At 55.3% G+C, this 17238-nt stretch overlaps 2 protein-coding genes across 3 annotated transcripts; one reads left to right on the plus strand and one right to left on the minus strand.

Annotated features, from left to right (window-relative positions):
* Positions 1-2856: 2856 nt before the first annotated feature.
* Snrnp35 (small nuclear ribonucleoprotein U11/U12 subunit 35) lies at positions 2857-5737 on the minus strand. Of its 2 annotated transcripts, none has more exons than XM_042669024.1 (2): positions 5645-5737; positions 2857-3730 (listed from the first exon to the last, which is right to left on the minus strand). In XM_042669024.1, the coding sequence occupies exon 2, from the start codon at positions 3725-3727 to the stop codon at positions 2987-2989; it is 741 nt and encodes a 246-aa protein (XP_042524958.1). In that variant the 5' UTR covers positions 3728-3730; positions 5645-5737; the 3' UTR covers positions 2857-2986. The 2 variants fall into 2 exon arrangements, with proteins under 2 accessions (XP_042524958.1, XP_042524957.1); XM_042669023.1 differs by lacking the exon at positions 5645-5737 and adding an exon at positions 5206-5595.
* Positions 5738-7312: 1575 nt separating this feature from the next.
* Positions 7313-16742, plus strand: Rilpl2 (Rab interacting lysosomal protein like 2). The gene is made up of 4 exons (XM_042669113.1): positions 7313-7836; positions 14001-14152; positions 16002-16103; positions 16354-16742. Exons 1-4 carry the CDS (start codon positions 7510-7512, stop codon positions 16382-16384), a joined length of 612 nt encoding a protein of 203 aa, XP_042525047.1. The 5' UTR covers positions 7313-7509; the 3' UTR covers positions 16385-16742.
* Positions 16743-17238: the final 496 nt, after the last annotated feature.

A 17238-nucleotide genomic window follows, 5' to 3' on the forward strand; every position in this document is an offset into this window, starting at 1 on the left:
GGCTCAAGTGGGAGAGTGCTAGCCTTGAGCTGAATAGCTGAGGGACAGCGCCCAGGCCCAGAGTTCAGGCCCAATGACCCCCCCAAAAAAAACAAAAAACCCAAAAAACTGGATGCTGATGGTTCACACTTGTAACCCTAGCTACTCAGGAGGAAGCCATCCTGGGCAGGAAAATCCATGAGACTCCTAATGTCCAATCAACCACCAGAAAACCATAGCTGACACAGTGACATCCACCTGTCATCTGAGCCAGGACAGGAAGCCTAAAATAGTAGCTGGGAAGTAAGGCCCTGTGTAAAATAGAGCAGCCAGGCACCAGTGGCTCACGCCTGCAATCCTAGCTACTCAGGAGGCTGAGATCTGAGGATCGTGGTTTGAAACCAACCAGGGCAGCAAAGTCTTATATCCAACCAGCAAAAAGCTGGAAGTGGCACTGTGGCTCAAGTGTTAAGAGTGCTAGCCTGGAGGTATGGCTCAGTGGTAGTGCTTGCCTAGGCCCTAAGTTCAAATACTAGTACTGATGCACAGATGCATGTCCACTGAGGAAAACCCCATCAGCCCCGGGGATTAAACCCAGGACTTCACCCATTCTAGGCAAACAGCCTGCACTGGGCCACACTGCAGCTCCTGGCTACCTTTACCGGTCCTCCCAACAGCTATCCAGTGTTGCCAGTTTCCTGAATACCCTCCCTGAAGGTTTATGATGCGCTGGCCTTGCACAGCACATGTGTGCGAGTCCCTTCTCCATGAAGGTGACAGCGCGATGCACACAGAGCATGTCCACTCAGGCATGTTGGTGCTGACTCCGCACTGCTGCATGGCTGTGGTTCTCAACAGAGGGCATTCCTCCCAGGACGCGTGGCAGGCGTGCCTGGAGACTGTGGAACAGGAGGAGGCCATTTGGGGAGAGATCATGGATGCTGCTAAACTCACAATGTCAGAGAGCCGCATCAAGTTACCCAGCTTGCCCATGGTGCGGGGCTGAGGAGCCCTGGTCTAATGTATTATACACCTTATTGTTTTGCCCATGGCCTGCCTCAGATTTTGATCTATATAGGTAGGCCCTTCAACTTAAGCCTTCTACATAGCCGGGACAAGGTCACACCCACACTCAGCTTCTTTGTTGAGATGGAGTCTTGCCAACTTTCTGCCCAAGCTGGCCTTGAGCCAAAAATCCTCCCAATCTCTACCTCTCAGAGCTGGGATTGCAGGCCTGAGCCACTCACTGCTCCCAGGAGTAAGTGGTTCAGGCCTTACTCAAACTCACAGAAACAACCAGAGGGCAGATATTAAGAGGAACAAGTGCCATGAGAACTGGCTGTGACCCCGTGGATTTTTTTTTTGCCAGTCCCAGGACTTGAACTCAAGAGCCTGGGCACTGTCCTTGAGCTTCTTTTTGCTCAAGGCTAGCACTCTACCACTCGAGCCACAGCACCCCTTCTGGCTTTTATCTGTTTATGTGGTACTGAGGAATCGGACTCAGAGCTTCGTGCTAGGCAAGTACTCTACCACTACGCCACATTCCCAGTCTCTGTCTGTGATTTTTGACCCCTCCTGCTCTCATTTCACTCCCACTTCTTCTGTGGGATTTATCTTTTCAGACGGCTGAAAGTGGGCCACAGATCACAGCCCTGCAGACTGCCCTTTTATCTTAAAGCCAGCAACAACAGAAAAGAGACCGTCAGCATTGTTTTGTGCATGAGTGTGCACTTTTGGAAAGGAGCTGTGGCAGCTGACCTCGATGTTGAGGCTGGCGTCTGGTATAACTCTCCCGACATTCTCCTCAGATGCATTTTAAAAAAAATTGTGGCTGCTGGGGCCAGTGGCTCACACCTGTAATCCTAGCTACTCAGGAGGCTGAGATCTAAGGATTAAGGTTCAAAGCTAGCCAGGGCAGGAAAGTCTGTGAGACTCTTATCTTCAATAAACCACCAGAAAACCAGAAGGCGCACTGTGGCTTAAGGGGTAGAGCTGAAGAGCTGAGGGACAGAGCCCAGGCCCAGAGTTCAAGCCCAAGACCAACAAAAAGAAAAACGTTGTGGCTAGGAATGTGGCTCAGGGGTAGAGTGCTTGCCTAGCATGCATAAAGCCCTAGGTTCTATTCCTCAGTATCCACATAAACAGAAAAAGCCAAAAGTGACGCTGTGGATCAAGTGGTAGAATACTAGCCTTGAGCAAAAGCAGCTCAGGGACAGTATCCAGGCCGAGTTCAAGCCCCCTGACTGGCCAAAAAAAAAGTAAAAAAAAAAATTGTGTGTCATGGGGCTTGCACTCAGGGCCTGGGCGCTGTCCCTGAGCTTTTTCACTCAAGGCTAGTGCTCTACCACTTTGAGCCCCAGCGCCACTTCCGGTTTTCTGGTGGTTCATTGGAGATAAAGAGTTGCATGGATGTACCTGCCCAGTTGGCTCTGAACCACAATCCTCAGATCTCAGCCTCCAGAGTAGCTAGGATTACAGGCGTGAGCTGCCAGCAGCAGCTAAGATGCATTTTTCTATTCCATTTCATTCAGCAAGCCCTGGGTCGTGGGGATGAAGGAGGAAGAGATTCAGCTTGTTCCCATCACAGCAGGGTCTCGGGGGTTGGGGGTCAGTGTGAAGGGTTTCAGAACATCTGGCCTGTTTGGCATGCATTTCAAGTATAGAGGAAAAATCAGACCAATTGTCTCCTACCAAATGAAACGAGTATGGCAGCCCCTACACAGGCCTCTGGACAGCTGCGGTAACTACAAAGTACTGTCCTGGCTGGGGATGTGGCTCCGTGGCAGAGCTTTTGCCAGTATACACACACCATGGGTTCAATCCCCAGCACTGCAGAAAACAAAACCATATACTTTGAACTGTGGAGACGACAACCCATAATACCTGTGTGGAGCTGGGTAGCAGACAGGCACGCCCACCTCCCAACCTCCACTTATTTTATTGAGCCAATGGGAACACAGCACATAGACAATTCCCCAGTAGTGTCCTCTGCAGCGGCGCTGGGCCTCTATTTGCTTCTGTCCCTCTTCTCCCTCCCCTTGCCCCTGTCTTCTCGCAGGCCCCTCTCCCTGTCCCAGTCAGTTTCAGTCCATACCCTGGCTGTCTCTCTCTCTTGCCACCTCTTCTCGCGACCCCTGTCATGGTCTCGGTCCCTGGTCCTGTAGTCCCAGTGTCTTTCTCTGGACCGGGATCGCTCCCGCCTCTCCCTCTTCCCATCTCGGTAGAGGTCATTCTTAACAACCGGCAAGTTGATAGGCTTTCGGAAAGGCCGATCCCGTCCCCCAAATCTCAGCTGCCCAGATTCCTTTTTCCCACCCAGCCCACCCCCCAGCCGCCGCGGGATCCAGCCACGAAGAGTCCGCTCCAGCTCATAGTCCACAAATATCTCGTGCTGATCGATCACCAGGCCGTCGGCATCGCGGTGGGCCTTCAGCAGCGCCCGCTCCTCCTTGTACTCGATGAAGGCGTAGCCCTTGGAGAAGCCAGTCACCAAGTCCCTCACCAGCCGCAGCCGCCGGATGTCACCATAGCGGGAGAAGACTTCTTTTAACTTGTCCTCTTTGGTCTGCAAATTTAGTCTGGCCACAAACAGGGTGAGGAGGGGGTCTCCAGTGACACCCTTGTTGGGCACATACCGGGCCAACATAGCCCTCCACACGGCGCGGTCATGCGGGTCTTCATCTGTGCCATCGATGCTGCCAGCTTTAAGTGGGTCATATTCCTTGGCGATGGGCATCCAATCGTTCATGTTCTAGAAATGTGACAGGAATCAGGGACATCACTCTGCCGTGAGCTCCTCACTCCACCCTCAGCGCCACCCCATGAAGTCCTCTACTTTTTGTTAGGGGGAGGAAGACACAGTCCTGTGCGCAGCTCAGGCTGGCCTGGGATTCTCTACATGGCCTATGAGGCAGTCCTTCTGCCGCAGTGTGCAGAGTGCTAGGATTACAGGTCTGCGTCAGTTCACTACTCCTCCTGAAGTGAGGGAGGTGGTGGCTATCACCAGCTCAGGCCTCCCAGGGAGTAAGAGGCTGAGGTAGTATGGCTCAACTCCAGCGTACCTTTCAGAGCTTTGAAATGGTCATTGGGATCTGAGGGTGGAGCTTAGTGGTAAACCTTTGCCTAGTTACACTTGGGACTCTGTATTCAAGCCTCAGCATGCACTACAAACAAAATAAGATAAACACTTCTTTATCCACTAGGTGCTGTAGCTTACTATCTATAATCCTAGTTACTGGGAAGGCTAAGATCTGACACTGTAGTCAGCCCAGGCAGGAAAGTCTGTGAGATGCTTATCTCCAATTAACCTGCACAAAGCCAAAAGCAGAGGTATAGTTCAAGTGGATGAGTGTCAACTATGGGGGGGAGGAGGGAAAGAGGGAGAGAGGGAGAGGGAGGGAGGGAGGGAGGGAGAATGTTCTAGCTCAAACAATACTGGAACACCAGAAAAAAAAAAAAAAAAACAACCTGGGCTGGAGTTTATGGCTCAAGCAAACAAGAGGCTGAGTTCTAACCCCAATATTGAAATAAATAAATCTAAGCATTATAGATCGCGTTTTGTTCTTTGAATGCTTTTACTTTTTTTCAATCTCCCTAGTTCATTTTCCCAAATGCCACAGTGGAATGAGCTTTCCTACAGCAATGTCTAGAGTTTTACATTCAGCTGGTAGTTCATGAGGGCTGGGATGAGATATGAGAGATAAAAGAATGAAACACAGGGAGCGTGGTGGCTCACGCCTGTAATCCTAGCTACTCAGGAGGCTGAGATCTGAGGATCACAGTTCAAAGCCAGCCCCGGCAGCAAAGTCCATGAGACTCTTATCCCCAATGAACCACCAAAAAGTGAAGCTGGAGCTCAAAGTGGTAGAGTGTTAGCCTTGAGCAAAACGGTTCAGAGACAGTGCCCAGGCTGTGAGTTCTAGCCCCACGACGAACCAAAAAAGAGGGGGTGGGGAGAGAATGATAAGGTTGGGACAGTTAACCAGCACAGACAAAAGGACATTAAAGGGACTTTTTTTGGGGGTCGGGGCCTGGGCGCTGTGCTTCAGCTCAAGGCTAGCGCCATACCACTTGGGCCACAGCGCCACTTGCGGCCTTTCTGTTTATGTGGTGCTGAGGAATCGAACCCAGGGCCTCACGCATGCGAGGCGAGCGCTCTACCACCGCGCCACCTTCCCAGCGCCGCGCAGCGTTAAACCTCTTCAATTCAAGCTTCGAGCCTCTTACCTGTGAAGAGCGGGTAAGTGACAGGCGCTGGGGCTCTGCGGTCAGTGTCTGCGCACCGACGGGTACGCTGACTCCCAATCCCCTGGCTATCCGCCACAGTACAGAAAAAGCTGTTTCTATTTGTACCTGGAAACCAGACTCGCGCCTTCACATCCAGGGGAGGAAAGCGGAAGACCCGGCCTCAGGGAGCGGGGGTGCGCATGCGCCGCGGACGCGAAGGCGGAAGTCCGGGCGGTGTTGCCGCGCTCGCTGCCCCTCCCGGTGCGGTCTGGGCCATGGCCTTGGTTCCGGGCCCCGGAGGCTGCCTCCTCCGGCCGCCCGCCTCCCCGGCCCTCCGACCCATCGCTCGTCCACGGTCCCCGCTACACAGCCCTGAGCCTTCCCACCCCTTGCCAGGCCTCGGCACGGCGGCGGCTCCCCCCGCGTCGCCCCCGCTCACCGGGACGGGACGGAGGAGTCCTCCCTTTGCTTTTCCGATCGAACCTCCCGCAGCGCAGCGAGCCCCCGACCCACGCGAGCGTCTGCCTCGGCGGAAGAACGCGCTGCGGAGGCGCCGAGCGCGGGGCGGGCGGAGGCGCCGAGCGCGGGGCGGGCGGAGGCGCCGAGCGCGGGGCGGGCGGAGGCGCCGAGCGGGGCCCCGCGCCCTGTCGAGTCTGCCGTCCGCCCTCTGCCAGGCGGCCGCCGGCGAGGCCCGGTGCTGGTCGCCGCGCGCCTCCAGCGGAGACTTCGGGGACGCCAGGAGCGCCTGGAACTCGTTTGGGGACCTTGCGGCCGCTTGTTTGACGAACTCAAAACTCCCTGCAAATCTGAATTTCTTGCAAGTTTCCAAGTGACCTTTTTTTCAAGCCTCTGCCATTAGGAGCCCGGAGAAGAAACATTATTTTCAATCTGGGTTTGAACTCTGGTCCTGGGCGCTGCTGACCCTAAGCTGCTTTTGCTCAAGGCCAGCGCTCTACCATTGAGCCACAGCGCCACTTCCGGTCTTCTAGTGGTTTATTGGAGGGAGATAAGAGTCTCGTGGACTTTCCTGCCCCGGCTGGCTTTGAACCTGGTCCTCAGATCTCAGCCTCCTGGGTAGCTAGGATGACAGGCGTGAGCCACCGGCGCCCAGCTAGGGTAGTAGCAACTTTTACACCAGACTGGGAAACCATAATCCTTTCTGTTTCTCCATGTGTGGAAGGTTAACATGACCTGAAAATAGTGTAAGGGATGAAGATCCCCTCAGCCCGCCGCCTCTTACCCTGCTGGAGCGCAGAGCCTCCCCACCCCCCTCCCCGTGCTGCCCAGCGCCCAGCGGAACTTTCCGCTCTGCCAGCCCCCACCCATCTGCACTTCTATTTTAGGTGTCCACCCGCCCACCTACTTGGGCTTTCCAGTTTGCTACTTCTCTCAGGTCTTAACTCAGTGAACTCAATGGAATTGTATTTCTGAAGTTATTTTTATTTTTTTAATTTAAAAGTAATGATCTCTCGTTGGGATTTTTTTTCTTTGCCAGTCGTGGGGCTTGAACTCTGGGCCTGGGCGCTGTCCCCGAGCTCCCATCAGCTCAAGGCTAGCGCTCTACCACTTGAGCCACAGCGCCACTTCCGGCTTTTTTGCATATGTGGTGCTGAGGAATCGAACCCAGGGCCTCATGCATGCAAGGCAAACGCTCTACCACTGAGCCACCTCTCCAGCCCCTTTTGCCTTTTTTTAGATGCTGGTGGTGAGTCTTGAACTCGGGGCTGGCGCTGTCCTTGAGCTTTTCTGTCCAAGCTGGTGCTCTACACTTGACCCACAGCGCCACTCCCACTTTTTGGGGTAGTTTATTGGCTTTCCTGCCCGGGCTGGTTTCGAACCCCATGCTGAGGTCTCAGCCTCCCGAGTTGCTAGGACTACCGGCGTGGGTCCCGGCCGTGGGGTTCCGCAACGCCCCGCCGCGGGCTGCGCCCCCCCTCCCGTCCCACGCAGGCCCGCGGCTGGGAAGCTCCAGTGGGAAGGAAGTCCCCGAGTGCGGTCTCCCCTCCCGGCCTCACCCTGCAAGCCCCGCCTCCGTCTCCATGGAAACGCGGCCTCAGAGGCTGCCGCCGGGGGCGGGGCCCCGCCTGGCTCCGCCCCCGGCCTGCGGGCTCCGAGGCCCCGGCCGCCCTCAGCGCCCCGCGGCCCCCTCTCGGGCGCCCTCCCTGCCCGTCGTCCTTCTCCGTCCCCCACCGCATCCTGGGGACCGCTGTCCCGCCTGGCTCGGCCGGGACGCTGCCCCCTCGGCCGCGCCCCCTGCGCAGCGGCAACTTTTCCGGGCCCGGGGGAAGTGACGGGCCGGGACTCATGGAGGAGCCCCCGCGCCACCAGGGCGAGGAGGGCGGCGCGGAGGAGGACGAGGCCGGCCCCGAGGGCGCCCTGGGCAAGAGCGCCTTCCAGCTGACGGCCGAGGACGTGTACGACATCTCCTACGTGGTGGGCCGCGAGCTGATGGCGCTGGGCGGCGACCCCCGCGTGGCGCGGCTGCAGTTCACGATCGTCCGCGTGCTGGAGATGCTGGAGGCGCTGGTGACCGAGGGCGGCCTGGCGGCCGAGGCGCTGCGGCGGGAGCGGGACAGCCTGCGGCGGGAGGTGGAGGGGCTGCGGAGCGGGGGCGCTCCCGCCGGCGCGGGGGTGAGTGCGGGGCGGGGAGCCCCGGGAGGGGCCGCTGGGGGGGAGCAGGGTGACAGTGGACGGGAGCAGGGTGACAGTCAGTGGACGGGAGCACGGTGACAGTGGATGGAGCAGGGTGACAGTGGACGGAGCAGGGTGACAGTGGACCGGAGCAGGGTGACAGTGGACGGGAGCAGGGTGACAGTGGACGGGAGCAGGGCGACAGTGGACGGAGCAGGGCGACAGTGGACGGGAGCAGGGTGACAGTGGACGGGAGCACGGTGACAGTGGACGGAGCACTGTGACAGTGGACGGAGCAGGGTGACAGTGGATGGGAGCAGGGTGACAGTGGACGGGAGCACGGTGACAGTGGACGGAGCAGGGTGACAGTGGACGGGAGCACAGTGACAGTGGACAGGGGCACGGTGACAGTGGATGGGAGCAGGGTGACAGTGGACGGAGCAGGGTGACAGTGGACGGAGCAGGGTGACAGTCAGTGGACGGAGCAGGGTGACAGTGGATGGAGCAGGGTGACAGTGGACGGAGCAGGGTGACAGTGGACGGAGCACGGTGACAGTCAGTGGACGGAGCAGGGTGACAGTGGACGGAGCACGGTGACAGTGGACGGGGGCACGGTGACAGTGGACGGAGCAGGGTGACAGTGGACGGGAGCAGGGTGACAGTGGATGGAGCAGGGTGACAGTGGATGGAGCAGGGTGACAGTGGACGGAGCACGGTGACAGTGGACGGAGCAGGGTGACAGTGGACGGGAGCAGGGTGACAGTGGACGGGAGCACAGTGACAGTGGACGGAGCACGGTGACAGTGGACGGAGCAGGGTGACAGTGGACGGGGCAGGGTGACAGTGGACGGAGCAGGGTGACAGTCAGTGGACGGAGCAGGGTGACAGTGGACGGAGCAGGGTGACAGTGGACGGAGCACGGTGACAGTCAGTGGACGGAGCAGGGTGACAGTGGACGGAGCACGGTGACAGTGGACGGGGGCACGGTGACAGTGGACGGAGCAGGGTGACAGTGGACGGGAGCAGGGTGACAGTGGACGGAGCAGGGTGACAGTGGACGGAGCACGGTGACAGTAGACGGAGCAGGGTGACAGTGGACGGGAGCAGGGTGACAGTGGACGGGAGCACGGTGACAGTGGACGGAGCACGGTGACAGTGGACGGAGCAGGGTGACAGTGGACGGGGCAGGGTGACAGTGGACGGGGCAGGGTGACAGTCAGTGGACGGAGCAGGGTGACAGTGGACGGAGCAGGGTGACAGTGGATGGGAGCAGGGTGACAGTGGACGGAGCAGGGTGACAGTGGACGGGAGCACGGTGACAGTCAGTGGACGGGGCAGGGTGACAGTGGACGGAGCACGGTGACAGTGGACGGAGCACGGTGACAGTGGACGGGAGCAGGGTGACAGTGGACGGGAGCAGGGTGACAGTGGACGGAGCACGGTGACAGTGGACGGAGCAGGGTGACAGGGGACAGGAGCAGGGTGACAGTGGACGGAGCAGGGTGACAGTGGACGGAGCACGGTGACAGTAGACGGAGCAGGGTGACAGTGGACGGGAGCAGGGTGACAGTGGACGGGAGCACGGTGACAGTGGACGGAGCACGGTGACAGTGGACGGAGCACGGTGACAGTGGACGGGGCAGGGTGACAGTGGACGGAGCAGGGTGACAGTCAGTGGACGGAGCAGGGTGACAGTGGACGGAGCAGGGTGACAGTGGATGGGAGCAGGGTGACAGTGGACGGAGCAGGGTGACAGTGGACGGGAGCACGGTGACAGTCAGTGGACGGGGCAGGGTGACAGTGGACGGAGCACGGTGACAGTGGACGGAGCACGGTGACAGTGGACGGGAGCAGGGTGACAGTGGACGGGAGCAGGGTGACAGTGGACGGAGCACGGTGACAGTGGACGGAGCAGGGTGACGGGACGGGAGCAGGGTGACAGTGGACGGGAGCAGGGTGACAGTGGACGGAGCAGGGTGACAGTGGACGGAGCAGGGTGACAGTGGACGGGAGCAGGGTGACAGTGGACGGAGCACGGTGACAGTGGACGGAGCAGGGTGACAGTGGACGGGAGCAGGGTGACAGTGGATGGAGCACGGTGACAGTCAGTGGACGGGAGCAGGGTGACAGTGGACAGGAGCAGGGTGACAGTGGACGGAGCAGGGTGACAGTGGACGGGAGCAGGGTGACAGTGGACGGAGCAGGGTGACAGTGGACGGGAGCACGGTGACAGTGGACGGGAACACGGTGACAGTGGACGGAGCAGGGTGACAGTGGACGGAGCAGGGTGACAGTGGACGGAGCAGGGTGACAGTCAGTGGACGGGAGCAGGGTGACAGTGGACGGAGCAGGGTGACAGTGGACGGAGCACGGTGACAGTGGACGGAGCACGGTGACAGTGGACGGGAGCAGGGTGACAGTGGACGGGAGCAGGGTGACAGTGGACGGAGCACGGTGACAGTCAGTGGACGGGGCAGGGTGACAGTGGACGGAGCAGGGTGACAGTGGACGGGAGCAGGGTGACAGTGGACGGAGCAGGGTGACAGTGGACGGAGCAGGGTGACAGTGTTGGTGAAACAAAGCCTCTTTCTTTTTTCTTTTTCTTTTTTTTTTGTTGTTGTTGGTCGTGGGGCTTGAACTCTGGGCCTGGGCGCTGTCCCTCAGCTCTTCAGATCAAGGCGAGCGCTCTACCACTTGAGCCACAGTGCCACTTCCAACCTTTTTTCTGCTTATGTGGTGCTGAGGAATTGAATCTAGACCCTCATGCTTGCAAGGCAAGCGCTCTACCACTGAGCCACCTTCCCAGCCCCAAAGCCCCCTTTTTTTATTTTTTTTGATCGGTCGTGGGGCTTGAACTCTGGGCTTGGGCGCTGTCCTTGCGCTCTTCAGCTAAGCTAGCACTGTACTGCTTGAGCCACAGGGCCACTTCCAGTTTTCTAGTGGTTTATTGGAGATCAAAGTCTCACGGACTTTCCTGCCCGAGCTGGCTTTGAACTGCGCTCCTCAGATCTCAGCCTCCTGAGTAGCTAGGATTACAGGCGTGAGCCACTGGTGCCTGGCTTGAAAGCCCCTTTCTTATATAATGCACAGCTACATTTGCTTCTTGGTTTTTTTTTTGGGTCCGGCCGAGGGGCCTGAATTCTGGGCCTGGGCGCTGTCCCTCAGCTCTTCAGCTCAAGGCTAGCACTTTACCACTTGAACGTCAGCCCCACTTCCGGCTTTTTCTGTTTATGTGGTGCTGAGGAATCGAACCCAGAGCCTCATGCATGCAAGGCAAGCACTCTACCGCTGAGCCACCTTCCCAGCCCATTCTTGTTTTTTTTCTTAGGAGTATGTGTGTATGTGTTTGTTTTTTTTTTTTTTGGGGGGGGGGAGGAGGGGCGGTTCCTGGGAATTGAACTCAGGGCCTGGGCGCTGTCCCTGAGCTCTTTTTCTGCTCAACCAGTTGGAGCCACTGTGCCACTTCTGGTTTGCTGGTGGTTAATTGGAGACAAGAGTCTCACAGAGCCAGGTGCTAGTGGCTCACATCTGTAATCCTAGGTAGTCAGGAGGCTGAGATCTGAGGATCACGGTTCAAAACCAGCCCAGCAGGAAAGTTCAGACTTTTTTGGGGGGGCAGGGCAGGCCTGAGGCTTGAAGGCTTTAACTCTGGGCTTGGGCCCTGTCTCTGAGCTTCTTTTGCTCTAGGCTAGCCACTTGAGTCAGCACCATTTCTAGCCTTTTTTTTTTTTTTTTTGGTAGTTGATTAAAGAGTCTCACGGAGTTTCCTGCCCTGGCTGGCTTCAAACCATGATCTTCTCAGATCTCAGCCTCCTAAGTAGCTAGGATTATAGACATGAGTCACTGGCACCTTGCTCCGAGAGACTTTTATCTCCAATTAACCACCAGAAAACCAGAAGTGGAGCTGTGGCTAAAGTGGTAGAACACTAGCCATGAACTAAAGAGCTCAGGGATAGCACCCAGGCTCTGAGTTTAAGCCCTATTACTAACCAAAAAAAAAAAAAAAAAAAAGAGTTTCACAGACTTTCCTGCCTGGGCTGGCATTGAACTGTGATCCTCAGAGCTCAGCCTCCTGACTGGCTAGGATTACAAACTTACAAAAGAATTTGGTATTTGGTGGGGTGGGTGGGCTGGGAATGTGTCTCAGTGGTAGAGTGCTTGCCTTGCTTGCATGAGATTCTGGGTTTGATACCTCAGCACCACATAAGCAGAAAAAGCTGGAAGTGGCGCTGTGGCTCTAGTGGTAGGGTACTAGCCTTGAGCTGAAGAGCTGAGGGACAGCGCCCAGGCCCAGAGTTCAGGCCCCACAACCAACCAAAAAAAAAAAAAAAGATTTTTGCTGTTGCCGAGGCCTGTTAAGTGGCCACTCTTTGGTGAGCACTCCCTCCCAGGTCTCCTTTACGTCACTTCCTCCTGAGTCTCCGTGACAGCTGATTTGTGGTTGGAGAAGTGCAGTTCACTGCGCACAGTGCTGCCCCATTTGGGTTATTTTCAGTATGATCTCAAGCTCTGGGATGGGGGAGGCCCATCTCGTGGCGGGAGAATGGTGCTGGGTAGGGCCTGGCTCATTTCCTGTGTGGAGCAGGCAGAGTGGACAGTGGCATCATGCAGATGAGATGGCACATTTCCTCCTGACCACAGCCCAAAGTTGGTGTGGTGACTCGTGGCTGTCATGCCAGTGATGTAGGAAGACGAGATCGGGAGGATCCTAGCTACAGGCCAGCCTGGGCAGAAAGGTCACAAGACCATACTCTGGAAGCTAACACCCAGAGGAGCATGGTTCAGAGCTAGCCAAGCAGAAAAGTCCAGGAGACGCTATCTCCAACAAACAAGCAAAATGCCAGAATGGAGGCATGACTCAAGTAGAGCACCTGCTGTGAGCAAGAAAACTAAGTGAAAGTTGAAAGACTCTGACTTCAAGCTGTAGTGCATGCACGCATGTGCGCACACACACACACACACACGGCTCAAGTGGTTAGAGTAACTTCCTAGCAAGACTGAGATCCTGAGTTCAAACCCCAGTATCAACAAAATAATGAATGGTAATAGAGAAAAAGTCATGAATTAAGAGCACCTAGTGTTCCTGCCTTAGTTTCCAAGGATCCTGAGTCTTTTCTTAGAGAATTGTTTTTCTGGATTTTTTTTGCATTTGTGTTTTACCATGCTGGGAGTTTAGTACTTTTTGTTTCTGTCGGTTGTGGGGCTTGAACTTAGGACCTGGAAGCTGTCTTTGAGCTTTTTTGCTCAAGGCTAGCTCTCTACCAGTTTGAGCCACAGCACCACTTCCGGTTTTCTGGTGGTTCATTGGAGGTAAGAGTCTCATGGGCTTTCTTGCCCAGGCTGCCTTTGAACTGAGATCCTTAGATCTCAGCCTGCTGAGTAGCTAGGATTACAGGTGTGAGCCACCAGTGCACTGAGTTTAGTACCTTTGCGAACATTCTATCACTTCCTTGGCAATGCCATCAGTCCTTTTGTTTGTTTGTTTGGGTCCAGTCGTGGGGCCTGAACTCTGGGCCTGGGCACTGTCCCTCAGCTCTTCAGCTCAAGGCTAGCGCTCTGCCACTTGAGCCACGGCGCCACTTCCGGCTTTTTTCTTTTTGCTTATGTGGTGCTGAGGAATTGAACCCAGGGCCTCAGGCATGCAAGGCAAGCGCTCTACCACTGGGCCACCTTCCCAGCCCAGGTACTGCTTCTTGAGGCACTGGCTGTTTCACTGCTACAGACAAAATTCCTTTGGCCACCTGGGCTAGGTACAGTGAATGCCAAGAGGCACAAACCCCGATGAACACTAAGCACCGACTAGGAGGGAGGAGACAATGGTCACTCCTACCTTTCCTCGAAATGGCTTGCTATGACAGCAAGCTTGTTGGCGCGGCTCATGAAAAAGTGGGAGTTCCCAGCCCAGTCTTTTTGTTTTTAAGACAGGGTCTGACTAACTTTGCTTAGGATGGCCTTGAACTTCTGATCCTCATGCCTCCTCCTCCAGAGTAGCTGAAATTACAGGTGTGAACTACCATGTTTGGCACTTTGCTTCTTGGCCAGCCACAAAATACTTCCAACATGCCATCATTTCAGGGCTCCTGGGAGCCACAAAACCAAACATGGTTTTCTTAGGAGGACTGCCCAACACTAGGAGGGAACTGGACGTGCATCTTTTCTTCCAGGTGAACCTGGGACCAGACAAAATGGTGGTGGACCTGACAGATCCCAACCGGCCCCGCTTCACCCTGCAGGAGTTGAGGGACGTGCTGCAGGAGCGAAACCAGCTTAAGTCACAGCTGCTGCTGCTGCAGGAAGAACTGCAGTGCTACCGGAGGTGTGCAGGGCTGCACACTGTGCTCATGTGCCCTCATCCACTTCACTGCCTGCCACGTGCCAGGCACTGTGGGGACAGTGGAAGATAGTGATAATCTGTAGTCTAGTGGGAGAGGCATGTTATCAAGAAGGAAGTGAAGCAGGGAGCCGGTGGCTCATGCCTGTCATCCTAGCTACTCAGCAGGCTGAGATCTGAGGATCGAGGTTCAAAGCCAGCCCGGGCAGGAAAGTCTGTGAGACTCTAATATCCAATAAACCACTAGAAAACCGGAAGTAGCACTGTGGCTCAAGAGAGCACTGGCCTTGAGCTGAAGAGCTTGAGGGATAGCACCCAAGCCCAGAGTTCAAGCCCCACGACTGACAAAAAGAAAAAAAAAAAGGAAGTGAAACCAGATTACTGGCATAGGGCTGTAATCCCAGCTACTCAGGAAGTGGCCATCAGGAGGATCATGGTTTGAAGCCAGCCTGGGCCAATACCCCAGCAATACCCCATCTCAATCAGCAAACAAGGCATAGTAATCCTAGCTACTTAGGAGGCTCAGATCAGAGGATCACAGTCTGGGTAGGAAGGTCCTAAAGGCCCTATCTCCAATTAACCAGCAAAATGCTATACTGGAGGTGTGATTTGAGTGGAGAATGCCAGTCATGAGCAAGCACACAGTACAAGCCAGCACAAATAAAGGAGCTGGAGTACAGCTGTATACATCATAATCCCAGTTATTCACTGGGTGTAGGTAGAAGATTGGGGTCCAAGCTGGCCCTGGGCAAAAACTCCAAACTCTATCCACAGCATAATTAACACAAAAAGGCTGAAGGCATGGCTCAAGTGGTAGAGCACCTGATTAGCAATGACAAGGCTGTGAGTCTAAACTCAAGTAAGGGGAGGGAGGGAGGGAAAAAGGAAGGGAGGGAGAGAAGGAGGAAGGTGCAGCCTACAGTGCAGAGGAATTGTTCCTCGTGCCAAGGCTGAAACCTTTTAATGGAAAGGCCTACCTTTATCCCATTTGATAAGTAGTCAGGTGCAGGTAGTTATAGAGAAACTGAGTGCTCTGAGCAGCTGGTTAATGAGCAAAGCAATGCCCTGTATTTCCAGCTTTGACTTCCCAGAGAACCAGAGAGAGAGGACCCAGTGTGAGGCCCAGGCAAGCAAGGATTCTGCTCAGCCTCTGGTGAGGGCGGCACAGCCAAGATGTTTTCTTAGCAACTACATTTATCTGCAGGGCCACACTCAGACTGATGATGTGAGGATAAAAACCTGTGACTAAAGGGAGGCATTGTGGTAGTTTCCAGGCAGCTGGCTGGGGTCTTGCTCTACCAAAGGACCCAGGTCCCAAGCCAGCAAGACTGCATGTCATCATGACTCTAGGACTCATGCCTTAATCAATCCTAGCAGTTTAGGAGACTGAGATGCAGGGGATTATGCAAAGGCAGCCTAGGGGCCAGTGGCTCACGCCTGTCATCCTAGCTACTCAGGAGGCTGAGATCTGAGGATCATGGTGCAAAGCCAACCCAGGCAGGAAAGTCCATGAGACTTATCTCCAATAAACCACCAGAAAACCAGAAATGGTGCTGTGGCTCAAATGGTAGAACACTAGCCTTGAGCTGAAGAGCTGAGGGATAGCGCCCAGGCTCAGAGTTCAAGCTCCATGACTGACAAAAAAAAAAACAGCCTGGGTAGAAAATGTTGATTCTTATCTCCAATTAACAAGTAAAAAGCCAAAAGTTAAAGCTGTGGTTCCAGTGGTAGAGCACCAGCCTTGAGCAAAAAAGCTAAGGGACAGCGCTCAGACCCTGAGTTCCAGCCTTTGTATTACGAGCACAAAACTACATCCATTTGTTTCTTTCCCCAGTGGCCTGCTCCAACCAAGAGAAGCAACAGGAGGAAGAGAAAAAGATGGTGTGGTTGGCAGATCCAGTGGTGCCACAGAGGAGAAGACCATCATGAGGAAGCTGTAAGTCACCGCAGCCACTCTCCTGTTTAACACTGGCTGAAGGAGGAGGTGCATGGGGTGAGGAGCTGAGGCTGGGCCCTGCTGTCACAGTGCAACCTCCTATGACCTTGGGCCCGTTGCTGACTGCAGAATTGTATAAAATTAGCCAAAAATGGAAGCATCTAGAATAGTGCCTGTCTCATAAAAAGTACCCCGTGATTCTTGATCCCTGGCCTGCAAGATGAACTTACATCCTGTCCCCTCTACCCAGGTTTTCTTTCCGGTCAGGGAAGCAGACCTAACCTGATGGCCATGAGCAAAGCAGCCTCCGGCTTGAGAAGACAATCAAGGCAGCTTCCAGAATCATCTCTGTGTTCCATGCACCCACATGAGGCTTGCACGTGTCCCCAGAAGCAGTCCGAGGAGGAAGGGGCCGGGCTCTCTGGCTTCTGGGCTGCAGAACAGGGCAAGGAACACACACGGGGCTTCCTCTTGCCTGGCCTGCGTGTGCACACAGACCTGGCCACCGCTGGTCCTAGTCTTCAGTGTGCCAGGAAGCGCGACTCACTTCCGAGTCGTGACTCCACTGGTGGTGAGCGAACAGGCCTTCACTTGACTTTCTTTACATCACTTTGTATTAAAATGACCTTTATACTTTTAGAGCTGTGTAAGAGTGGTCTCCTGGAGTTAAGGCAGCCTGTATGGCTGGTGTTTGTGTACATGCCTATAATCCTAGCACTCTATAGGCAGAGGCAGCATGGCCAGGAGTTCTAGCCCAAGCTGGGCACCAGTGGCTCATGCCTGTAATCCTATCTACAAAGTATGCCCTGTTTCGTTTTTTGTTCTTTTTTTTTTTTGGTTGGTTGTGGGGCTTGCACTCTGGGCCTGGGAGCCATCCCTCAGCTCTTTAGCTGAAGGCTAGCTGCTTTACCTCTTGAGCCACAGCACCACTTCCGGTTTTCTGGTGGTTTATTGGAGATCAGTTTCATGGGCTTTCCTGCTGGGGCTGGCTTTGAACCAACATCCTCAGATCTCAGCCTCCTGATTAGCTAGGATTACAGGCCTGAGCCACCAGTGCCTGGCTTTGCCTGTTTTAAATAAACATTAAAAATAAATACATGTAAAGAAAAACAAGGAGCTGAGGCTGGGAAGGTGG

Source organism: Dipodomys spectabilis, unplaced genomic scaffold, assembly GCF_019054845.1.
Source record: "Dipodomys spectabilis isolate Male_0828 unplaced genomic scaffold, ASM1905484v1 ptg000480l, whole genome shotgun sequence".
Lineage (NCBI taxonomy): Eukaryota > Metazoa > Chordata > Mammalia > Rodentia > Heteromyidae > Dipodomys > Dipodomys spectabilis.

Coding starts and splice junctions, on each gene's coding strand:
- Snrnp35 (XM_042669024.1), bottom strand. CDS start 3,727: ATGAACGATTGGATGCCCATCGCCAAGGAATATGACCCACTTAAAGCT.
- Rilpl2 (XM_042669113.1), top strand. CDS start 7,510: ATGGAGGAGCCCCCGCGCCACCAGGGCGAGGAGGGCGGCGCGGAGGAG. Junction 14,153..16,001: donor GAACTGCAGTGCTACCGGAG/GTGTGCAGGGCT, acceptor TTCTTTCCCCAG/TGGCCTGCTCCAACCAAGAG. Junction 16,104..16,353: donor AAGACCATCATGAGGAAGCT/GTAAGTCACCGC, acceptor CCCTCTACCCAG/GTTTTCTTTCCGGTCAGGGA.